At 31.3% G+C, this 15220-nt stretch overlaps 1 protein-coding gene across 1 annotated transcript in view; it reads right to left on the minus strand.

The window, feature by feature from the left end:
• Window positions 1–11893: 11893 nt before the first annotated feature.
• Window positions 11894–15220, minus strand: part of LOC134269729 (RYamide receptor-like) — a 32894-nt gene continuing 29567 nt past the window's right edge. The window contains exon 2 of the mRNA XM_062751933.1: window positions 11894–12987. Coding sequence (XP_062607917.1) covers window positions 12589–12987 — 399 coding nt within the window. The 3' untranslated portion in view covers window positions 11894–12588. The remainder of the gene's footprint in view (window positions 12988–15220) is intronic.

The raw sequence follows: 15220 nt of genomic DNA on the forward strand, positions 1-15220 counted from the left end.
TGAATATTTTTAATATCACTAACAACCAATATGATATTGAATTACCATATTTATATTGGATTCTGAAAATTCATAAAAATCCTCACAAACAAAGATGCATGGCGGGTTCCATTAAATGTTAAACCAGGCGTCCTTTTTACCCATCACTATGATATTAACAATAAAAGGGAGAAATTTCAAGAATCCTATGCAACAATATATTTGAGAAGTGGTGTAAATTAGATGTGGATATTTAAAATTCCAAGGAACTTTTTGAGAATTTGAAATCACAAGATTTTACCAAAATGAACAGCTTAAAGTAGATCCATACTTTCAAAATTTTCTGTCAAACTGATCATTTTTTAACTTCAATACCTTGAATAGCTCATGAACTAACTAAAAACATATCTTTGCAGGTTAATTTTCATAAAACATGTCTCAGAGTACATACCTCTAAAATTCAACAGCCAAAATAACACATAAAGAAGTGTGATATCATATTTCATTTAGCTATGCACCAAATCACATCAAATTTATAAAATTATTAAAACTTGTGGAAACAAAAAACATTCATTTGCCAGGAGAATATTTGAAAGCTTTCATGGAAAACATAAAAAAAAATCGATGTTGAATCTGTCCATGTCTTTAAGAATAAAATCTCAAAATATCTTTATTCTTAATTATTCTCAAACTCTTAACTGTTTACATACCTTTTTTTTCTTTAAAATTAGTAAGAATTATATCTAAGGATAACAAAAACACAAACTTTATTATGATTGACCAGAAAAAAAATTAACAAAACAGCCCTTTGAACACACATACCCCCATTTTTGGAATATCAAGTTTTTCAATCATTTTTTACAAAATTTAAAACGAAAGAAAAATTTAGAAAGATGATATAGGCCTAAAATCGATAAAAAAAAGATCTCAAGTTAGTTTGCTAAAAAAAATGTAAAAAGGCAATTAAAAATTTTGTGTCTGTGTATGTGCTAAAAACATATAATTCCTATGGACAGAGTGTAAAATGTTAATTTCCATAAATAGCATATATTAAAAAGCTTTCTATTCAAATTGACACTATGATTAATAAATATACAGTTATTAAATTATTTTCAAGCACCCGAAATATTTTATTTCAATAAAAAAGTGACAATCAGAATTTTATATTGGTGTGTAAAATTAAAACCGGATCCATAAAAATATGGACCTTCCTTCAACTTTATAAACAACCATTCCCCACGATAAATTAAAGTCCAGGCTATTTTATATCATCAACAGCTGCTTTTTAACTAAAAATGGAAGTAGTAAATTTACATACCTTGTCATTGAACCTTTGCAAATTCATGTTGTTAAAAACATTTTGATTAAACACCCATTTTTATGTTAACGCCCCTCAAATCTACCTGATTCAAGATCAATAATTTACCGCTTGTCAATCATTAGAAAAACAATAGCTTCTGATTTGATTGACAGATCAGCTACCTGTGCTACCTGATAATCTGAGTTTGCATGTTTTGAAGACAATTGCCTTGTCGCACGCCAAACTCTGTCATGAAGCCGCCTTGTATATATACGCGGGCTAGAAAACTCCTTACGTTTAAATTTTATTTTAAAAAATAATTGAAAGTACGTATGTTATTAAAACATTGACATCATAAAATATTTCTTTTCTATCTTCACTGCTGTTTGTTACTTGTAAGTGTACGTTATATTGTCCACGAAACCTATAGAAAAAAGACAGTCCCCAGAAACCGGCACAATTTGCCGTAATTGGACGTCCGACGATTAAAATTATTTTTAAAGAAATGGGATACATGTATAAGAAAAATATTCAGCATTATCGGCATATAGTTTACAAAAGATGTTTTATTTTGTACAAAGGCTATACAATCTGCACGATGCAGTACAGAAATTTATGTCAGAATTAGTGCTCGAATTTCCTCTAGCGTCTGTTTATATTCGTAATGAAAAGGTGAAGATAATTAATAGTAATCGATTCTGAGGAGAAATCTTTCTAACGATAAAAGTTTGTTAACAAACGAACAATCGAAAATATTGAATACTTTGGAATTTGTTGGCCAGAAATTATTAAAAAAAAAAAAAAAATCCGATCGTGGTAAATGTTCACATGCACGACGGATAAATGGCATGGATTAATTATTTTTTTTATTTCCAATATTCAGACTTTTTTTTATTATGGTGATTTCATTTACTGAAGATTAAAAAATAAATGTTATTTCTTTGTAGTTTTTACTCGTGATTTTTTCTTTAATTTAACGAAAACATTTTATAAAACGATATATCTTTATATTTTTTTCCTTCAAAACATTACGATGAATGCGGTTAGTTTACAAAATAAAGTTCATATTAAAATAATTATTTTACGTAGTTTCACTCAAAACTAGACACAAAACACGTAATGTTGACCCTGATTACCAAACACAGACTTCCTGTGTACTGCTACGTGTACAGAGATTTTTGACATCTTGGGTATTGGGGGTCTCCAGGTAAATAACATCACTGGTACTTCGACCACTGCCCCTCCTCAGGTAACCGTATGGTAAAAAAATTGGGTCTTTAAACACATAAGTACTCTAATATTAACATTAGAGATGCTGGAATTTCTGATTTCTGATTTTTACTATCTATGTGGTTTTTCAAGACAAAGTCTTACAATAATCTTTTGGAATTCGCATGGGTACAAATTTCGCCCCGTTATTAGCAGACCTATTTTTGTATTCATATGAAGCAGAATTTGTTCAAAAGTTTTTGCGTGAAAATAATAAAATACTTCCTATGACCTGTAATTCAACAGAATATATCGACGACATACATGTATCGTCAACTTAACAATGGTAAATTTCATTCTCATGTCGATAAGATATATCCTGGTGAGCTTGAGATAAAAGATACCACAGAGTCTGACACATCTGTAAATATTTGGATATCCGCAGCGTTGTTAAGGCTGAAAAAAGGGGGCGGGGCCTACTTTATGCTGGAAAAGTTTACTGTGACGTCACACAAAAATATGACTTTTATGTATTTCTCAAAATACCTGAAAATGAAATAATTTGCAAAGTTTAACTGTATTAGTAATTAATAACAATAAAACTTAAAAATGCATTAAAAAAGTTGCTAGTTAAATCCCATGTAGCTTGTTATAAACAAAGCACTAATCACGATGAACTTAACATGACGTCATTTTGGTAAAAATGACATATTTCATGTGCTGTCAGAGGCAGAGTGAGGAATTTTTTAACAATGAAAAATGCGTTTTATTATCAAACAAAATATTAGTTACAGGTTTTAAATAGTCGCTTAATATCATTGTATATCCTTTGTTTAGTGCGACTATTCATTTACTATCTAGAGAATGTATTTTATTAATTATGTCGTGTTTTTATGTACAGGTGACGTATATTTTACATCGAGATGTCTCATAAAATCGTACTCTCGCAAGGGCATACACTGAATAGATCTTAACCATTTTTCGAATATAGATAAAGGATATTTTCTTTAACTTCAAAAGTGCTGCTGCTTTCTTTAAATCGAGAGCGTGATATTATAAGTACACAAAATATTTGTTAAAAGTCAAACATATTTCGACATTGGCCTATTAACTTGAAATTTTAACTATTAAAACGTGAATTCTATTCAAAGCAGCAGCACTTTTCAGAAAGTACAAAGTATGCAGAAACAATTATTAGTTTGAATTTTTTATTTCAACTAGGGTATGCCCTTGCGATATTGAAATTTGTTTATGACCTACATTCAGTACACAAACTATACATTCATCACGTGACTGTCCATCGATAGGACCAAACCTCACAGTACAGAGTGGGTTATACTATGCTATTTCCATAAGTATTTAAGTTCTGTGATAATAAAACAGCTTAATTAAAATAAATTCAGTTTTTAAAAATAATCCCCCTTTTTTGCACGTCTATTTTCCGTTGATTTCTCATAGAAGGCCTAAACAGTGCTGCGTTTTACTTGAATAATACGTCAATGGTAGTTTAACAACCAAGCCCTATGAAAAACGTGATGACTTTAACTTTACAATCGTCAACTTCCCTTACTCATGCAACAATACATCTTCACTTGCATACGGAGTTAATATCTCTCAGTAAATTAGGACAAGCTTAAGTTGATGAAACAAGAATATCAGCAGTCTCGTTTAAAGTCATCATTTCATAAGTTCTATGGTCGATACATTGACCTTGTCGGCAAGTACAATTTATCATTGAATCAAATGCTGACTGACGTTTTTTCATACCAATTGTTAGTCCATTATTTACACAGTGAATTACCAAAGGATTTCTCGATCGTTATTTCCCGGACAATGAGAACACGGCGGGTGTGACCGGTCGGCAGGGAATGCTCACTCCTCCATTTCACGTGATATTTTTGTATTGCTTAATGGACTTTTGAGCTTGAATACTTTCGTTTTCTCCATACATGTATAGGCGTTGTGAAAGGCATCATTTTTCATCATGATAATCAAGTTATCATGAAAATGAAAGCAAGCGTCATTTACGTTTCTTTTAACTTCATTATTTTCTAAATACCGTCCCGTACTTCTCGTGGCCATAAACGCCTTTTAAGCATCTTATCATTTTTTTAAACTTATAAAACGGGACTCATTTAAATCAGCGCGTAAAATAACGACGTCATTTGCAATAGGATATTAATTTCCAACAGCACTTCTAAACGTACGACACAAATTCTCAATCTCTAGTGCGATTTATGTGAAAAATTGAAATATAATTAGATTTTATTAAAAAAATTGGGGTTTATGTATTCAATGTTATCAGAGAAACAAATTTGATTGGAATGCAATGTTGAGTATTTTGTTTGTGTGTCGGCAGACCGTATCGGACTGTATGAAAATCGTTAAAATAATACTTTAATGAAAACATATTTATTTAAGAATTCTCTATTTAAAGGGACATTGAAAAAATTATGACTATGTAAAATAATTATAATAGCTTATACTAAATGCATTTTTATTTTTAAAGTTAAATAATCGTTTCTGCACATTTTCGGCATACAAGTCTTTGTTATTTGAATTGAAAATAAGGATTACATAAAATACCCCATAGCGTTATAAGAACATTTATTTGTCTGCAAATATTCATAAAATCTATTAAATATAAAGTAATAGTTCTTATATCTTTTGCAATAAAAATGTATGTGTATTTTTAGTTTTTATGAGTTTGATATTTCTATAGTCTTCTATAATCTTACTTTCTGTTACCTTAATTGAGATTTGACATTTCCTTTTGGGAAGAAGAGATAAATACCGCTTCCTCACTACATTAACCTGATTAGCTGCCTCTGCTATTCATTTGTTATGCTTTTATCTGAAGATTATGCCAGACCATAGACCAAAGATGAAAAGAACAATATCAACTCGTTGTCATAATGGATTAGGTGCATCAGAAAAAAATACATAGAGATAGCTAACAGTATTCAAGCTCAAAAGTCCAGCAAACAATAAAAGAAATGGAGCAGACCAAACACGGACCTCCAAAACATCAGAGGTGGGATCAGGTGAAATGGATGAGTCACACTTCCCCTGCCGACCGGTCACACCTGCCGTGTGTTCCTTGTGTATGTTAAAATCTCCCAATTAGCGATTGATGGGCAAAATGAAAATTAACTCTCCTTCTGTGTGTAGCACTTCAGGAATGAAATAGAATTTTAACTGTATTATAGAGGAACTCGGGTTGCAGTAAATATTATACCAAACCCTCTTTTTTAAGCCTCACTATACTATTAAGAGTAAAGGAGGAGAAGCATCAGGAGTACTCTGCAACAATATATTCTAAAGTCGTGTAAATGAGATACGGCTGCTTAAAAATTTCAAGGAATTTTTTTGAAAATTTGAAATCATGGAATTTTACCAACATCTACAATATAAAAACTTAGGACTTTTAATCTTTATCTACAACAGATCTTAACAAATAATAATAATAAATTGAAGTCCTGGCTTTTTATGTGATTAATAGCTCCGTTTTTTTTTTTTTAAAGAAATGAACTCGTAAATTTACATACCTTGTCATTGGTCATTTGAAAAAAGAAAAAGATTTTTGATAATGTACACACAATTACTTTGAAGTAAATATTTTAAAGATGCTCGAGTTTCTGATTGACAATATCTATATGGCTTTTTGGAAACCAGGTCTCCCAACAATCTAATCATCTGGAGCAGAATTTGTTCAGAGCTTATACGTGAAAAGTAGAAAACACTTCATTCAACTCGACATTTAGATATATCACCGAAGTATTGTCAACTAACAATGATTTTCATTCTTATATCTATACGATTTATCCCGACGAGATTAAAATATAATTGATTGTATGTTGTTTAACGTCCCTCTCGAAAATTTTTCACTTATGTGGAGACGCAAATACTTGCCAGTGGAGAGCTACAATCCTATACTCAGCGCTTATGGCCATTGAGCAGTGAGGGATCTTTTTCAGCAACTTCTGCGACACTGGACCTCGGTTTCTACGGTTTCACCCGAAGGACCGATCTCCACACCCCACAGTGGGATTCGAACCCGCGACGTAAGGATCGACTCCATACTTTGCAACTCTAGAGCAAACGCTTTAACCACAAGCTTGAAATAAAAGATACCACAGAGTCTGACACATCTGTTTCATATTTAGATATTGTACTCGAAATGAGATGTCGTTGATATTCTTTTAACAAAGCTTTATGTTAAACATGATGACTTCAACTTTGAAATCGTCAGCTTTCCTTACTTATGCAGTAATGTACTTTCATCAACTGTATACGGAGTTTACATATCTCAGTTGATTCGATACGCAAGAGCATACTTTACCTATGAACAATTTTTAAAACGGGGTAAGTTATTGACAAGCAAGTTGATGAAACAAGATCATCAACAGTTTCGTATACCCTTACACCGTAACTTCAAAATAACAAACTGAAGATTCGTTTGATTGGTTTGATGATATTTGGTATTGACTAGTTGAATGCAACGATTATTTTTTTACTTTGCAGAAGTAATTAAACTAGCCAAAACTAGTTAAACTATTTTTTAATATCTTTAACTGTAGTAATGAATGTACGAGGGTTGATCCAAAAGTAATGTCACGGTGTCCATATCTTTTATATTTTGCATCATATTATCAAATACAATACACCAAAAGATGCACAAATTTGAATCTAATTAACATTGAAATTTTAATTTAATAATGTTTATTTGAATTTATTTTATAGATGTTTAAAACATAAAACATAGGAGGTGTCGCCGCGTCACAACGGAACGTCACGTTTTAAAGCGTATTTTTTCTTTAATGAAAAAGACAAACACATTAAAAAGATTCTAAAAAAGCACCTATTCTCCCATTTTCATATAAGACACAATTCTCGTTATTTTCTAGTCTTTAATTGATAATTAAATGACGGCATTGGTATTTGTGATCATAAACATTGTTGTTTTACTCTGTTGAATTGAACAAAGGGATATGTCGAAATGGGAAAAAACGGCTCGACGACTTGTAATGCATTTTTACTTCAAAATATAGGAATCATCACAAGTGATAGTTACGTTAATTAATCAGATTTACAGAATAAAGAATGTAAATAAGAGACATCTTAATAGATGGTTTCAGCAATTTTGGGTGGGTGATTGGTCACTGAATGATCAACAGAGGACAGGAAGACCAAAAGATAGGAGATCTGACGGAAACATTCAATGGTGTCTGACGTTGTCAAAAAAGATAGACATATAGAGTGACACGTGAATTTTTAAGTTCGTCTTATGCTAAAGATTAAAAAATTTTGACAGAGGGTTAATTATGAAAAGAGTGGGTGTATAATGGTACCAAGAATTCTTAAAGAAAGTGTAATTGGTGAAAGTGTTTGCGAATCACAAATATGTTTTAATGAAAGGAAAGAAAAACGCTTAAAAGTATGACAGTGCGTATCCGTCATATGACGTTATATTAGGTGCGGCGATCACCATAAACGCACATTGTTTAAAATCCGATATTTTGGAAAGTATACATCATATTCCCTTGAATTTTTCAGGTCTGATTTGGAATAAACAAAGCTTCCGTCATGTGTAATTTTGTTGCATTATGTCGATTAATAGCAATTTTGTCAAAGTTGTGACATTACTTTTGGATCAACCCTCGTATTTTAAATATATGTGCAAAATTTCCTGAGACCATTTTGTACCTTTTTATGATTGATAGAGTTTTTTTTCTCATATTATCTTAAATTAAGTTAAAGATTATAAAGTAAATGATAACGATGATCTGACGAAGGATCATTTATTCCTTGGGCGGTACTATATTTCTTTACTAATAAAGCCTGACAAACATTATTATGAATCATTAAATGTTTTACCAGAGGTTTCCTTACAGTGAAATTTCATAAACTTACATTTTAGTGAAACCACCATTCCTTAAAAATCGTTAATCAATACCAGGTAGTATTTTCTTCACATTTATCAATGCTTTATAACATTTCTAATAAATTTACATTTTTGTAGTTTCAAATGTCTTCGTTAAGAATCACAATTTGAAAAGTTTTTCTTTTCCATATACCCAATTTTTATGAGACAGATTGCATTTTGTTTATTTCACATATTTTTTGTTTTTCATCATTCTGTTGTAGTCTTTTTGGTTTTAATCAGTTTTATTTCAAGACAGCATTGTGGATGCATCAGAAAATGTATAAGTTTTGAAAAAAAAAGTCAAAACGTAAGGTCCTTATTCTCCATGATTCAAATAGAAAAAAATGTTGATCGTAATTGACTGCATGTAGTACTATAAATTGAGGTTCTATTTTATTGCATTCTGCTAGTCTCCTGACCTTACATTGACTATCATGTGAATACCTTATCACTAGAGAAGATTTAAGCCCTGCTCAGACAGAATGGAAAATTGCCTTAGAAAATCTGACAGACTGTTGACAAGTCACCCGATAATTAGCTGACGTCATATAGTACCTGCTTTGTGATCAATGTTACAAAAAGTCGATGTAGATACAGTAGCTGTATCAAACAGTTCTCGTATTTTGAGAACAGCTAGGTTTTAAGTACCTTGGGAAATTGTTTTCGACGAAATTAATTTACTTTTGATTTAATTTTAGCAAAAAATGGTAAAAAAAATATATGATCTTACTTAAAATGAGAGCAAAAAAAAAATAAATAAAAAATGAAAATTTCGAAATTTAACTTAGATTTCATGAAATATTAATTTTATGAATTTTTTTAGCACAGAGATCGAAAAGATGGAAATATACTGTAATGATTTTTATTTTTTGCAGTTTATGTTTTTTTAGTTGACTTTAAAAATTGTTTTACGTTTTTGAAATGTTGACAAAGAGTTGAGCTTCAAGACGCACCATTTATTTTACATGTCCTTTGAGATGAATACTCAAAACAAGGACATCATGTGTTCGTTCGTTTGTTCGTGTTTCAAATAAAAAAGTAACTGTCGGTATAATAACAAAGTAGTCAGGTTTTACGGTATTTAACTGTTAATAACATGGATATTTTTTACATTTTGTTTTGTGTTGGATTACTATGTTTAGTGACAATTTAAAGCAGCAAACAATTATTCGAATTTTGAAATCACCCACAACTCCTTGTCCAAGATCACTATCAAGGATTTAGCGCCTTTCCTGTAACTTAATAGTACTGATAAACTTAGCTGCAGCTCTCTGCTTGGGAAAATTCGGACAGATAAAGCAGAGAGCTACAGATCCAAGTGTTGTAAAAATCTCCGATTTACGCCGAATTTTCTCAAGCATAGAGCTACAGTTCTGCAGCTATGATAAACTGTAACATTAATAACTTGCCACCGCAATGAAATAATGTGCCAAATGATTTTTAAAAAATTAAAATCCTATTTGATTGCCGCAAGAAGTGCTGACCAACAGAAAAATATATTTCGGAATATTTTTTTCTTGTCTTCCACCTGCTGCATTCCATAGAAAAAAGTTGCGAGACGAGCCTGACATAATTATCAGCTGTAACACTACGAAAATATGATATATATACAATGAATTCTAGTTAGGAATCCATTTAAAATGCCATTATGCAATTATTTTCTTGAATAAAATAAATCCAATGTTTATATGAAACATATGGAGATAACGAAAAGTATTCAAGAACAAAAGTCTATAAAACAATACAAAATAGGAGCAGATCAAACACGGACTTCTCAAACATCAGACGTGTGATCAGGTGCCATGGAGGAGTGAGGATTTCCTGCCGACCGATCAAACTCGCCGTGTGCTCATTGTCATGATTAGGTAATTCTGCTTCGTATAAATACAAAATTAAGTCTGTTAATAACTGAGTGCAATTGGTACTCATGGGAAATTCAATAGATTGTTGGAAAGCCTGGTGTCCAAAAACAATCAGAAACTAAAGCGTATTTTTATGTGATCTTCGGGGTATTGTGTATACAATCAGAATGTCTTTCTTACAAAATAATTTTGCAAAACACCAATGACAAGTTACATTGAAAGTAAATTTACGAGATCCATTTTTATTGAAAAAGCAGCTGTCCATGATATCAAAAACCTGGAATTTTATTTATCGTAAGGATGTATTGTAGAAGAAGGATATGGAGATAACGACCAGTATTCAATCTCAAAGTCTATAAAACAATACAACATAGAAGCAGAGCAAACACGGACCTCCGAAACATCAGAGGTGGGATCAGGTGCTATGGAGGAATGAGCATCCCCTGCTGACCGGTCACACCCGCAATGTGCTCCTTGTCATGATCGGGAAATAACGGAAAAACCCGTCGTCAATTCAATGTATAAATAATGGACTAACAATTGGTATGAAAAACGTCAGTCAGCATGTGACTCAATGATAAATTGTATATGCTGAAGTATGTACAAAAGTTGTAAGGTTTTAAACTGTTGATTTGAGAAAAAGTTGTGATGTCAAATTGTCCAAATGTTCCTTGGATTTTCCTTAGCATTACACCACTTCTTGAAGATATTGTTGCACAGTACTTTTGAAATTTCTCCGTCACTACTGTGAATATTTTAGTGAGGAGCAGTGAAAGAAGCTTGGTTGAGCAACCATTGGATTCCGCTTTTTATCTTTGTTTGTAAGGATTTTTATGACGTTTCGGAATCCAATATAGATATGGCAGATACTATGAGTATAAGATGGGTTACCAGTCTTAGAATTAAATCCAAGTTCTTCTGAAATACAATTTATATAATGAGCCTTACAAACGAACACAGTGTTGTTACCTGCTTTATCAGCAGAGACAAGTACATACTTATCATGTATTCTATTTAATTCTTTTCACTTCTGGATTTTTGAATACAGAAGGATAGATGGTTTTCATATATTCTCCTCAATCTTTTAATACTCAATTGTAACATAGTTCTGATACATCTAATCCATTCTGACAAAGTGTCAACGTCTTCTTTTTATATCTTGTCCATCGCCAGGCGTAATCCTGTACAAAATCCATAATGTTTATGATACCTGGGGATTCAGGGTTCCCATGTTTTGGGCGTTTCAAAATAAGTGATCTAAGGTCCTTATTATTAACTATTTTTACGTCACCTGTAATAAGATGTCCTACAGAACTAGAGTTATAGGGTGAACAAAAACATGAACACGATGGAGTATTATGTTTCAGATATACGATATCCAAGCTCTGAAAGTTTTCTTGTAATTAAAAAGTACGGAAGCAATAGTCGATGTTTATTTGTATTAATTCTATTTTCCTAATTGAATCGGTATTTGTACTATTCCCAGTTGGTAGAAAAAGCTCTGTTAAATACAGACTCATGCTGATGATGCAACTGAACTTTATCTATCATACAATTCACCAACTAGCATTAAAATTTACTTGAAATCTCATGAATTACAAATGCAGATAAGTTTACATAGATCACAAGGTTTTTCTAATATCAATTCTGATCAAAATATTCCTATCATACAATAATAAAAGAGGTCAGAAAACCTTGATAACGTTGGAAGCATAACTACTTCTATGTTAATAGGTGCTTTTATTTGCAGGGTTATAAAGCAAATGACATTTTAAAAGGAAAAAGTTTAAAAGCAATACTAGAAAACAAATTAAAAGAAGTAATGATACTTTCATATTAAAACAATATTTATGTGTTCGAATATGAGATAAACAGATCAATTCAAAAATCATTTTATTTGTTTTCTTAATCGGTATTTCCATGAAATCTGTATCATACACTAAAACAAACACAACTACAGAAACAGAGAATTGTTTGTACATCATTGTGGTGAATTAACTGTCTTAAATGAGCAATGTTTCATGTTTCTCAGCAGTTCCTGTTCATGTTTCAAAATGAAAAACTTAGTAAAGGATCTGACAAATATAATACTTTTAATACCTCTTACTTTTTCGGGAAAGAGACTTGCAAAATCGTCTCAATTTGAGTTCAAGTTTTGAAACAAAACGAAGTATATTAGCATTTCCATAGTGAAATATGTTCATATACTAGTAGGTGAAACTGTATCAGGTAATTAAATATATTATTTACAATGAATATGCCTTATAATTGTTAGTGTACCGGACTAATTCTCCTCATTCAACTCAAATATATCACGCTTTCTCGTTGGAATGATTAGAAAGTGATGGATGTGAGTAGAGTTTTCTCCTGCCACTGCAAGACTGGCGTGCGAATTTAACAGTCGTCGTCATCGATGTTTGCCTTGACAATGGAATGTCTCCGTACTTAAATCGACCAATTCTTAAACAGCAAAAACATTTCTTAAAGAAATTTCGAAAAGCACTGCGAAATTTTCTGTTCATCCAGAAGTAAACAAATGGATTGTAACAAGAATGGCTGGCGGAAATGACTTCACACGTGATCCACATATACCGGATGTTCTTCACGTTAATGAATATCTCTGGATTTTCATCCGTCGCCAGTTGTAGAGTATGTAAAGGGAGCCAGCAGATAGCATAAAGAAGAACCACTACGATCATCATTTTCACCATCTATTAAAAAAAAAAAGAAAATTAAAAATGGAATTAAATCACATTGTCATACCTTATTTTTATTTATCTTACATTTGTATGTGTGTTTGTTTGTTTGTTTTTGTGTTTATTTTGCATCTATAAATCTTATAGCCCTGATGGAAAAGGAATTTTAATTGGAATTAAAACTTTAATATCTCCTTGCTTCGAAATGATTTATTTAAAAAAAATCAATAGTGTATCGTACAGCTTAAATTGTGCAGTGGTTTTTTCCTATCACCACAATGCTAAAATCTCAAATCACTCTTATGTTTTTTTTTAAAATTTGACTGCAGGAAATGTTCTAACCCTGAACTTTTTCTTGATATTAAAAAAAATCGAAACTCAGTCGAACTAAATCTTAGTCACAGAAAGCATTACTAGTATTCCTTGAATAGAACCCGAAGCTTTTATCTGATGTTATTTACTCAACGATAAATACAGGTATACGTTTAACGTAATAAAAGGTAATGATCTCATTAGTATTCATGATTAAACATACAAATAGCGAGTAACTTGGAAAAAAATTCTTAAATTATTGAATAATATTATGTTTCAGGTCCACTTGATATGCTGCAAACAACTTTTCAGAATTAGAAACTTATTTTTCTTTTAAGTAAGTTTTCAGCTTTGTTTGATCGATGTGACGTTCATACTTCAAGTAACAAGTTGATTTAGAAAACTGGTTATTATTTGATCAGTGTAATTACTTTAATAAATTATGTACAAGTTTAGGTAATAAAAGATGATGCATGCATTAATAAAAGAAAAATAGTCAATGTGTTATCCCTCGAGCTCGGTTCAGAAAAGACCTGCAATTATTTCTAGAAAGGCTGCTTGTTTGATCCCGTAAAAAATCACGAAACTAATTATAGTCATATTTTTGGAAGACACATGCTGATGATGTCATTTTATACAAAAACGAAGAATAATTATGAGTAAAAATACGTATAGTTATCGAGTTTTATTTCTTCGGGGAAACATTTTTTCGTTATTAGAGGATTTTTAATCAATATATGACAACTTTTATTTATTACCATATTTTACAGTAAGTATAAAAAAGTTAGTAAGAAAAATTCAATATTGCAGGCATTTGAAGCCAAGTGATTAAAAAAACGACGAAGAATATAAATGGGAGTACTGAATGATCTGGAAATTTTCATGCCATTGCTGAACTTTTTTCTATTGATTTTATTTAATGCATTTGAAACATGCATTAATGAAATATAGAGATAACGAGTAGTATTCAAGTTTAAAGTTCATAAAACAAAATTGAAACAAACACGGACCTCCAAAACATCCGAGGTGGGATCAGGTGCCATGGAGGAGTGAGCAACCCCTGCTCTTAATATATATGATACAATATATCATTAAGTCGAATGATGTCTGATGTTTTTCATACTAATTGTTAGTCCATTATAGAAATGTTTGTATACCTTACAGGTCATTTATTTGTTTATTTGCCAATATTTTCTATCTCCTTTGAAGAAAAAACATTTTTAAAAAACTAAATGTTTTGTTGCCAGCGCTTTGAGATTTTAGTTATAGTGATTTATTTTTTTAATACTCCGAACCTGATTATAACGCCTTTTAGTAATTTATGATATATGTAATGCTTTTATTTCTAATTTGATAGTTGAATACTGCATATTCTTGACATGAAAGGTTTATGGCGGGTGTGAGCGACAGCGGGAAACGATAGCTAATTCTAGCTACCTTTTATCGTCCTGTTTTCAAATTTTGAATTGTATGAATCTATTTTCTTGAAAATGGATTACATAGACATACAATACTGATTGAGTACCATTCCTGGTATAAACATGTTCATTTTCACGTTCATTTCCTCATATTAACATGCAATACAATTCCCTCGACATGCAAGCTTATTATTTTGGCATGCAAGTTACCGATCCATTTAGAGAACTTGTTTTTAAAGAGACAAGTGATCATTTATCGTTGAAAGAGTTACCCGTACTTTTAAACAACAATTTTAAAGAATCGCCATCTGATTAACACCACTTCTCGAGTATATTGATGCACATTACACCTGAAGTTTCCTCCTTGTCTACTATTAATAATTTTGTAAGGAGTCAATAAAGGTTCGGAAGAACATTTTCTGTGTTTTGTTTTTAAGGATTTTCATGAAGTTTGAGAATCCAATATAGAGAAAGTAATTCAAATTCTTTCTGGTTGTTTTGTTCATGTTATACTCCAT

This window comes from Saccostrea cucullata, unplaced genomic scaffold (genome assembly GCF_032062105.1).
Source record: "Saccostrea cucullata isolate Sc308-1 unplaced genomic scaffold, CSIRO_AGI_Scuc_v1 ctg382, whole genome shotgun sequence".
NCBI lineage: Eukaryota > Metazoa > Mollusca > Bivalvia > Ostreida > Ostreidae > Saccostrea > Saccostrea cuccullata.